The sequence below is a fragment of the Dioscorea cayenensis genome, chromosome 14 (assembly GCF_009730915.1).
Source record: "Dioscorea cayenensis subsp. rotundata cultivar TDr96_F1 chromosome 14, TDr96_F1_v2_PseudoChromosome.rev07_lg8_w22 25.fasta, whole genome shotgun sequence".
In the NCBI taxonomy this organism is placed as follows: domain Eukaryota; kingdom Viridiplantae; phylum Streptophyta; class Magnoliopsida; order Dioscoreales; family Dioscoreaceae; genus Dioscorea; species Dioscorea cayenensis.
Window position 1 is genome coordinate 19,897,171 of NC_052484.1, and position 10,845 is coordinate 19,908,015.

A 10,845-nucleotide genomic window follows, 5' to 3' on the forward strand; every position below is an offset into this window, starting at 1 on the left:
TTAAAGAATATCATTTCCTTTGCATCAAGCCCTCTCAAATCCATTGCTTCTTTTGCTCTAGGAATTCAAAAATGAAGTAAAACATATTCTCCTAGGTGTCATCCATGTCCAAAAGTGGGGGATCTTGGTCCACAATTCAAGCATTAATACTCGGAAGAGAGTTTTAGTTTATTAGATACCATTCCCTTCCCAAAGGTTAAATTATTTCAAGAAGGTGACCCACATGCTTAAGTTCAAAGCACACAAGTAAACCAGCTCCAAGTTTAGAAGTTAAGTAAGAGACCTGTAATTATATATCACAAAGAGATTGAGAGATTTTTTTATGAACCAGAGATCAAGCAATGCTTTGCCAGGAATATCTTGTACAACTTGCCTTGTTTTACTCCCATCCTCGTCCAACCATCCTTTTATAAACTTATAGCGACCTTGTGAACCATGCCCACACCTTTAGGAAGGACCATAAACTCTTTCTTTTCCACCATTGAGCATTGTTTCACTATCAAACCCTCTAAACACCACCCTACCACCAGCTACATCAACTATTATCAAAGAAGCAGCTTCGACATGCCTAAAGGACGTCCTCTCTCTTTGCAGGTAATTCTCTCATCATGCCATACATACATGCATGCATGCATGTTTGTATTTCTAATCTTTCTTTAACTCTTCTTCATGGTTACATGCATGCAGACCACTGTCCTCAAAGTGAGGATGTGTTGTGCTGGCTGCGAAAGGGTTGTCAAGAACGCAATACTCCATCTCCGAGGTATTTCAAAACCCAATTACAACACTGTTAAAAGTTAAAACAAATTAATTTTTACACCGGATTATTGGAAATCTCTCAGGTGTTGATTCTGTGGAAGTAGACCTGGCCATGGAGAAAGTGACCGTGACCGGATACATAGATAGGAACAAGATATTGAAGGCGGTGCGCCGGAGTGGCAAGAAGGCTGAGTTCTGGCCAAACCCTGACATTCCACTCTACTTCACCTCAGCCAAAAACTACTGGAGAGATGAGGAATCATTCAGAGAGAGTTATAACTACTATAGGCATGGTTACAATGGTGACAAGCATGGTAACGTGCCAGTGCCACACCGTGGTGAAGACCCTGTTAGTAATATGTTTAATGATGATGATGTGAATGCTTGCAGTGTTATGTGAGTATAAAAATAAGTTGAATTAAGATGACAAGAAGCTGAAACAAGTTCATGGGGGTTGTGAAGAATGCAATATGCATGGTTGCAACTTGCAAGCAGGGTTTAATTATGACATGGGATGTTGTTATGTGTGTATCTTTTCAGGAGTGTTGTTTCATTCATGTTAGGGAATTATGGTAGCTGCAGTGCATGTTTAAAAGATGAGGACAAGTGTTGTAATGGAGTCAGGGTCCACTCTATTAAAGAGTCCTGGTCATTAATAAGTTTTTATATGGTGAATAGTTAATTGTGTACTCTGTTCAACAGCCTTTTGAACACCTTTAATAGTACCATTATGAAGACTGAAATGCAGAGCTGCTTTATTTTATAGGAGTGATTTGCGGAGTGTGTGTGTGTGTGTGTTTTTTTTTGCTTTGTTTTGTTGCCTTTAATTCTGAAGAGCATTGAATGTTGTTTAACTACTTTTTCAAGTTTGAGTAGCGAGAAAGCACATACAGTTGCATATGATGGCTGGGTCAAAAGAGGTAAAACTGTATTTAGGATTCTATAATTAAGGAATGTTATATATAGTATCATTTATCATTTCGTTTGGAACTTGGGAGTTGATCAGTTGAAATCAGCTTCCTTCATGTGATCAAGACCAGCATGGTTCTATAATCAAGGGTAACTTTAAGGCCCTCATTTCGAGATGTCTCTAAATAACTAATTATTATGATAAATAAATATGTTAAAAATTTTAAATTAATACGTAATTAATATAATATAATATAATTTCAACTATTTTTTAAATTTTAAAATAATAAATTAAGGTATTCAAATATTTTAATTTAATATTTAATCATTTTTTATTTTAACAAAGAGATAAACCATATACAGGTACGGAGGTGCAGCAATTACGATAGCTTAATAGCCCTCTATAAATTTACTATGTGAAGCGGATTAACATGAGGGGTAATTAGAATGTTTAATCAATTCTATATCTTCTTTCAATTAATTTTTTTTTAAAAAAATTTCTATCCTTTTAATTATCATAGAGGGCACTTCCAACTCCAAGATAATCTATAATTTTTTTAATAATTAAAAATAATAAAAATGATTTATAGTGGTATATTTTATATCTATTTTTCAACTTTTGCTTGTAAATTTAAAATATATCTATTTAAATAATAACAAATCCTAGTAGCCATATAAAAGATTTGACATCTATACATACATCTTGTTAAAAAAAATTAAATAAAAATTAATTTGTTAAGTTAAAGACCTATTTTGAAATTTGGCTTTAGGCCTCCGGCTAAGTTGAGCGGCCCTAAATACATAACAAAAACTATATATATATATATATATATATATATATATATATATGATCCTACACGGTCATCAAGTAAATGCTCTACCTATCCTCATAGTCTTCTTATCTTTTGTTATTTTATATATGTTTGTCTAACCACTACTAGTTGAGTTAATTCCAAAGTTTTGAGACCCGGATCAACCGGCCGATTGGACCGGGTTGACCCGGACCCGGGCTTCAAACCGGTCCGGTCCAATATATAAACTCGGATTTCATTAAAACCGGAACTGAACCGGTAACCTAGGCGGTCGGATCGGTAACCCGGTGACCCGGTCGTGTCACCATCCAGGTTTACACAATTTTTTAATTTTTTTTTAATTTTTTTTGTGTTATGTTTTCAACTTTCATGTTTATGTTTTAATTTATAACAATTAAACAATTTTATGTTTCTCAATTATAGATTATTTAGTTGTTTATTTAATGTTTATATTTAAATTTATGAAGATTTGAGTAAGTTTATGTTTATAGTATTTGATGTATTTGAATTTATGAAGATGGGATATTTTTATGCTTTTTTTTTATTGATTTATAAGTTGTTTATTTCTTAGTTGAATATTTTTAGGGGTTTTAAATTGATTTTATACTAGTTTATTTTTATGTTATTTGGTATATAAGTGTATTTCACATTTTGAATGTGGTGTAATTCAATATTTATTTATGCAGAATACTTAAAGTTTTAAAAGTTATGTTTTTATTTTTATTTTTATTTTTTTTATTCTTCAATATTTTATTTTTCTAATCACATATAACTAAAATTCAAATCATTTTTAATAATAATTGTTAACCCCGGTTGAACCAGTTGAACCCCTTGACCCCTCACCCCTAATCTTTTTTGGGTTGATGCCTGATCCGGCGAACCTTGGTTAATTCAGTTCTTTCCTTGCCTTTCATGTTTAATCTTTGTACATGATCTCCTCACTACCCTTTTCTCTTATTTTATTATATCTGAGATAGTTTATCTATATACACACACTTTATTTATCATAATCTTTGCATTATAAAATAATTGGAAAATGACAATAATAATAATACTAATAATTATTATTATTTTTTCTTAATAATCAAAATCAGAGATAATATCTACTTAGTAGCAACTTTAACTCTAATATATACATGTACTTTGATCTTCAATTTATAAAAACCATGTCTATCATCTTAATTTATTAAACTAAAATCAAATTCAAATTTAATCAATTTACTTTCTAAAAATTAAGTAATTCTATTTTGCTCTGGGCCCAGAATCCAACAAGGCGGGCCCATTAGTTATTGAGTTCTTTCAAGCCCATGACACAACCTGTTTACATAGATTAGAAAATCACATGATGTGTCCTAAAGTTGGCAATTTAGGCCGCCGCTGGGGACCAGCCTGAACCCAACTAATAAAGAAATGAAAAAGGAATCAGTTTTTCTTTTGGACTGTAGTTGGGTTCTGGGCCAGTTTGGATTCAATTTTTTCTCTCACAAGCGCACGTTCTTGGAAAGCAGTGTCAAGTATGTCTTTCTCAATGAGTACTTACACTATACTAAGTAAATATGATTTTATTGAGGAAAAACAAATAAATAATTAATTCGCCATAGTATTATCTCTACCTTCTCCTTGATTAACTTTTTGAATTTCTCAAATGGGAAAGAATGGATCACAATCAGATCCGGTCACTCATTATTTTAAAAAAAAAATTTATCATAAATAAATAACTTCGAACATCAATTTATATATAACTGGTGAAGGACTCAATAGAGATTTTTAACAAAAAAATAAATCCCATAATATTAAACTAAAAATAGAAACAGAATAAAAACTCACAAGAATGACATAAGACAACATGATAGAGTACAAAAAAAAAATAAAGAAAGAAAAAGTTAAACGACAACTACAAGCACACCAACGGTTGAGAACAGAACATTAAAGACATCAAATAAGACAAGATCTCTTGCGTATGTCTTTCAAATGACTTATCCACATTATATAAAAATAAATAAATAAACAAAGTAAGCATGTTGCGTTGAATAGTCTTAAGTCTTTGGGATACGTTCTATGCTTCATATAGTTAAAAAGTGAAAGTAACTGACAGTCCCTCAAATGTAAGGGTTAATTGGTAAAAGAAGACTTCTACAAGGTCCCACAAAAAATAAACAAATAAATAAACTCCCCATAAGCTGCCAAAATAGTGTTGTGCATTCAGGTCACAGCTGGCAAATCTCAGTACTGTAACCTTTGTGCTTCCTCTAAGCTAGCTTTTTAGTTTTAGTTTTTGTATTTTATGTTTTCTTTCTGCTTAGCTTTGGCTTCTTTCAGCAAAAACAAAAAAAAATCTGAGTACTGTAAATTTAGCACACAGTAGCAGCATCAGAGAAGAACAGAGCAGCAGCAGGATCAGCAACAATGAGGATGAGTTAGCTTCCAAATGAAACATCATACTCTCTGCTACACCACACATACACAAGAACAGTTACTAAAGAAAACATATAAAAAAATATTTAAAAGAAACATCAACAAAGTGATCATCTTAATTGTTTTTTTGCTACATGTAATTGTAACAATGTATGTTTCTTTTTTTCTCTTTCACATCCCATGAGGATTGAAAGAGACACAACAGTGATGCCTCAACGGTATTCTCAGAGTTTGCAGAAGAAGTGGTGGGTGGGGGGCCCTTGCAACGCTTCAAACAAAACACAGTACTCACTCATACCTTCTCTTTTCGCTGTCTCTCTTTTTTGTGTCTTTCTTTCTCTGTCTTTCTCTTTCTCTCTCTCTTATCAATTATGTGGCATGAACTGTATGTATTATAGGACACATTCAGTCAGTTAATTTTCAGGTTGGGTTAGCAGGCTTTTCTTTATTGTATGTATGTATTTATTTATGCATCTTTGTGATAATGTTTTGTAGGTAGGTGTCTACTTCCAGCTCTTGTTATGTACATGGTTTTGTAGGTGGGGTTTTGTTTGGTTATAGGGTTGGTGTCATTACTTCTTACTGTTGAGAATTTGCGGTGATTTGAATTTTACGATAATTCAGACTGTTTTTTATATGGGATGAATTGTCATTGATTTTGTTATTTTAAGATAATTTAATCCAATTGAAATGGAGATACTTGGATAATAATTATTCTGTTTTGAGTTTGTTACTAATATTATGATGCTAGAATTTTATTAAATATATAAAAATATATATGAAGATAATTTGTCTTCTACAAACATCTACAAATCTATTATCATAGAGTTATTATTTTTTTTTACAATTATTAGATTATTATCTAACATTTATTATTAATATAAATTAATAATATGTAGAATATTATGTATAATTATTGTTTAGTGTTGTTTAATATTATTTAATATTATATATGAATGGACCGTATTCATGGGATACGATTAATTCTAATATATATATATATATATATATATATATATAAATTTGGGTTGATTGAACTGGGCCATACTAATATACTGAAAATTTTGACTCCACTGATATTATTTGTCCTTATTTTGGCGCTTATCTTCAATATCTTAGTTTTTATGTTTTTTTCCCTGCTGTGATTCCTCTTTATTGCTCAAACTCATTTTTTATTTAATTGGTGCACGGAATCCAATAAAATCCAAATATGAAAAAAGAATTACAAGATTGTTGATCAACCCAGATCTAATCCAAATAATGAAAACAATTTGAGCTAACTAATTAAATCAGGAGGAAACTCAATATACTAATTAATCCACATAACATATTTATAGTTTAATTAAACCAGTCACATAATCAGTGAATCAGGTGTTTGGGTTTATATCCATTCAATTCTTATCCAACTAAAGTCAAGCGTCCAGGCAAGCATCCTGATATCAAGCAAAGAGTCTTAATATATAACTCAATTAAGTTACATCTCATGTACTATAATTTAAATGCATATTTAATAAACCCATACACTTATCATAATGCAAGTTCATTGCTTAATTAGTCATCTGAATGAATGATGTGAGAGAGTTAACCAGAAAGAGAAAGAGATTAAAATAGATAAGAGTAGCTAGGTAGGTAGGGACTTAAGAGAAGAGAAAGGTCCCCCACCTTCCCAACCAGCAGGTGCCAGCCCTTATAATCTTCAAGGCCACCATCCTCAGTCCCCCACCTGGTCCATAGCTATTCTCTTTGGAAGAGAGCTCTATACATGAAGACCCATCTCCATCTCTGCCTCTTCTTAACTTCTCATAAGGATAGGGAATATCCACGTCTCCCCATGCAACAATATATACTGGGCCCTTAATTATAAGGTATATATATGTATATATATATATATATAGATTTATCTACGCATGGGGTATGCATGGCATGCACAGCAATGGAGGTCCACATGCATATATGCATGCCTTGTAACACAGCTTAGGAAGCTACATATACATGTAAACTTTATTCCTTGAATGCAGATATAAAACAGTGATGCATTCATAGAGTGGTGGATATGATCAGTAAAGTCTCAAGACAGGCCAATTCAGCTGTCATATTCCCTCCTTGGTCCCCTCCACGCATTGCCTCTCCTTGATCACCATCTCTATTAACTTCTCCTTCATGGCACGCATCACTAGACCATACCACCAACTATTCACACTACTAGCTACATGATAAAAATGAAAAGAAATCCTATCTCTTGTTTATTAAAACATCACCATCTTGTGCATGATGTACATCAAAATAGAACTTTGGAGTTAAGCTCAATGAGATATGAAGATAAAATATAATAAAAGGTTTGAGAAAGAAAATCACACAAATAATAATTATATATTTATATATATATATATATATATATATATATATATGTGGTTCGGTGGTTCCACAATTTCTGCAAAATTATGTCTAAGAAGATCATACAAACAAGTAAAACTGCAGTCATCTTAAAACCTTCACACTCTAACTAATTAAACAAATTATAATAGTGGTACATAAGAATAAATTTCCCATACTTCGGAATCCTTTATATATTATTCGTTCATATATAGTGCAACTTCTACATCATCAGCTATAAATCAGGCTATGCATTTCACTCCATTCATTCCTCTATTTAAACATCCCACCAAACTTAATCAAGTGCCTATTCTTTCATATTAAAATGAAGAATTAAACAGTGTTTTCCTCAAAGAAATAAAGAAAAATGACAACATCTATTTTAGCTGGTAAGAAATAAGTGCAATATCGGTGCTTGGTCTCTTCTAGGAGAGAGGGAAGACCAAGTTGGAATTAAAAAAGGTTGTCCGTGGTTGTCTGGTTTCAGTTAATATATAAATTAATAAATGCTGATTAAGATTAACAGTACCCCCACGTTTTCTTTGATTAGACCCATAAACTAACGTCAGATCCATTTGGGAAGGTGACGTTAATAAATATGAGTTTAATTATTAATGCAAGTGATAACTAATTACTTCAATTCTTTATTTTTTCTTTTCAGTAAAGTTATCAGCTTTCATTGACCGTATATGCTTTTAATTGAATGTGCATTGGTCCCTCTGAACATTGATGTTAGGCAACTAAGAAAATATTATTTATCATATTGTGGTACCTTGAGAAGCTGTCTGTCAATATATAAGCCAAAAGATCTTGCTTGATTGCTTATACATCTTTGGTTAAGATTAATTAATAATAATTGATACAACTGGCTGAATGGGTGGTACTGAAGGAACAGTGAAATATTTATAAACAATTGACAGATATAATTAGAGTGATGTGGCTCATTTAGGACTTCAAGCTAAGAGCTTGGATGTACACAGATATTGGTATATATCTTAATAGCCATTTGAAGTGGCAAAACAGTTAAAATTAACACTGTTCTAATAATCATTTTTATGAAGAAAATTTCAATAACTTCTTCAAGGACAATATAGTAACATTTTATGAGGAAAAAACTAACTTTTTTATTTATTAAGCTCCTAATTAAGTTACTTGGTGAAGTGTTTTTTTAACAACCTCCATGTACAAAGCTTCTGTTGGAATTTCAAGAACTATATATATTTGAGTGAATTCTAAATTAAGTATCAATTAGGGTACGTACGTAAAGCAAGCAACTAGAGTCCGATCACAAGTTTGACCGCTTCAATTTCATGCACACACTTGCGTCCGAGAGAGCTTCCCTTGACACAAACAACGCGGAGACCTTTCTTAGCCCAGTATTCAAAGAGGAACAATTTAGGAGACTCTATATCCACTCTACAATCATATGTAGTTTTGATATTCTATGCATCTCTGCTAGTGTAAAGGAAAGTTCTTGTGTAATTGACAATTTGGCAGAGACACCCTTTGAGAGGCATTCTTATAATCCCCCTGATCAGTAACCATAGGTGTATGGTCCTATATATACAATTATTAACGATGGTATGTTTTATTTGTTTTTTGTGTTTCTCTTTTGTTATTTTATATGGCTACCCAACCACTGTATATATAGGTAATCTAACTCTCTTGTTATATATTTTTCATGTTTAATCTCTGTTATATGTAGTCTCCACACTGTATCGATTCTTTTTTCTTTTATTTTAATATATTATAAGTGGTTTATTCAATTTTTATATAAAATAAGGAATCTGAAATTAAGTGAGGTCCAAATTTTTTATGAGATTATTATTTTAAATAATTTTTATGAAAAAATAATTATATAAGTACCATGTAAATTTAATTTAATTAATACCTATCAAATAACAAAATGGTGTGTGTGTGATATCCCTACTCTAAAATACTTTAAATTTAGAAGTTTAATTTAGATGTCCATATTCATTATTTTAGGAATAAATATAAATGTAGTTAGCCTAGAATTGAAGCTGTCAACACAAAAAAATGGCAGGCTGATAATTTTTTATAACAAAAAATAAAAAATAAAAAATATCTTTGGAGGCATTCAAGGTGCTATTTTCACTTAACATTGAACTTTTACATATAAAAAATTGTTGGAAAAGAAATTGAGTAAGTAAATTAAAGTGATTCTTTTAATAAAATTGTAATGTATCTATTTAAAAAAAATAAATTAAAGAGATGACATAATAACATCTAATAGATATTTTAATTGTTACAATAATCTTTTTTACTGTAATAAAAATTGATGAAATGACAATTTTATAATAATACCATGGATTAGATAAGTTATTTTTTTCTTTTTTTCTTTTAATTAAGCTATTTATTTTATTTGGGGTTGTTCTATTTGCATGTAAGAGTTTTTCTATATCATGATCACAATATTAATCTAAATTAGTTATTTTTATTGTCAAAAAAATAGATTAATAAGTAGCAAATTCAACAAGAAATAATTCGTACAAATAGTCTTTGTGATGATGTTAGATGCTTATTTCAAAATAATTGAATGTTAGTACACATTACACTCTCTCTTAGAAATGAAAATGTGAATTTTTCATCTGACTAAAATATTATTTTAAAATATAAAGTACATTATCATTTCAAGAGACGTGGTTCACTAGTTATCTAATAAAGAAATTAGTTTTGGACAATGCCTCAACAATGAGGCATTTTGCCAAATAATTAACATGTACAAATATTTAAAGTATAGAAATCCAAGTTTTTTTTATATAAAAATAAATAAACCACATAGATTAAAAAAATAATAATAATATACATAAAAGAAGAAAGGACACAAAATAATAGTTGAAAGTCCAATAGAGATGAAGATTAAAGTATTAAATATATAACAAAACAAAATTAAAAAGAAAAACTAAGCACAACGGGAGTTAGATGAAGTGGGTAATCTCTCTTTAGGTGTTAGATTCATTTGGATTGCTCTAGATCTCTTGTGACGCCAATGAATGCTGCAAGAAGACGAGGCTTCTTTTGATTTGTCTATGACATCTTCTCAAGCTTGGTTTTTTTTGTTTAATTTTTTTCGGAGCTATATTAACATAAACAATAAGATCAATTTTACAAATAATGCAAAGATATAAAAGCAATATGCAATTGAATATATGAATATATGGTTATTTCTTTCAATCCAGATAGCCCAACAAATTACACAAATAAGAAGATTCCCAAGACCATTCAATTTAAAAAGATTGCCCTTTGCCATGCGTACCAGACCTCTTTCAGGGAGGGATATGTGGAATGTTAAAAAGGCTTGCGAAGTGCATCCAAATACTTGTAGCAAATTGATAAATTACCAACAAGTGGTCCACTATTTCCCTGCATCATGGTAGAGTGTACATGTAATCGTAGTGATTCTATTACGCCCATGTTTCGCTAGGTTTTTCATGGTCAAGATCTTTTTGTCCCATGTTAGACAATTGAAAAATTTAATTTAAAGAGGCTAGCAACTTCGCAAAAGGGTTTGCTGAAATTAAAAAGCATCATAGACCTCCGTCATTTAAAAATGTGT

The 10,845-nt window shown here is 30.9% G+C and overlaps 1 protein-coding gene across 1 annotated transcript; it reads left to right on the top strand.

Annotated features, from left to right (window-relative positions):
* Window positions 1–1,522, top strand: LOC120275221 (heavy metal-associated isoprenylated plant protein 30-like). Its single transcript, XM_039281746.1, has 3 exons — window positions 1–594; window positions 688–763; window positions 843–1,522. The coding sequence occupies exons 1-3, from the start codon at window positions 436–438 to the stop codon at window positions 1,157–1,159; spliced, it is 552 nt and encodes a 183-aa protein (XP_039137680.1). The 5' UTR covers window positions 1–435; the 3' UTR covers window positions 1,160–1,522.
* The last annotated feature ends 9,323 nt before the right edge of the window (window positions 1,523–10,845 follow it).

What these genes read in the sequence shown, in the direction of transcription:
- LOC120275221 (XM_039281746.1), top strand. Translation starts at nt 436, where the DNA reads ATGCCCACACCTTTAGGAAGGACCATAAACTCTTTCTTTTCCACCATT. An exon ending in GACGTCCTCTCTCTTTGCAG is followed by an intron (nt 595 to 687) that starts GTAATTCTCTCA and finishes ACATGCATGCAG; the next exon opens with ACCACTGTCCTCAAAGTGAG. An exon ending in CGCAATACTCCATCTCCGAG is followed by an intron (nt 764 to 842) that starts GTATTTCAAAAC and finishes GAAATCTCTCAG; the next exon opens with GTGTTGATTCTGTGGAAGTA.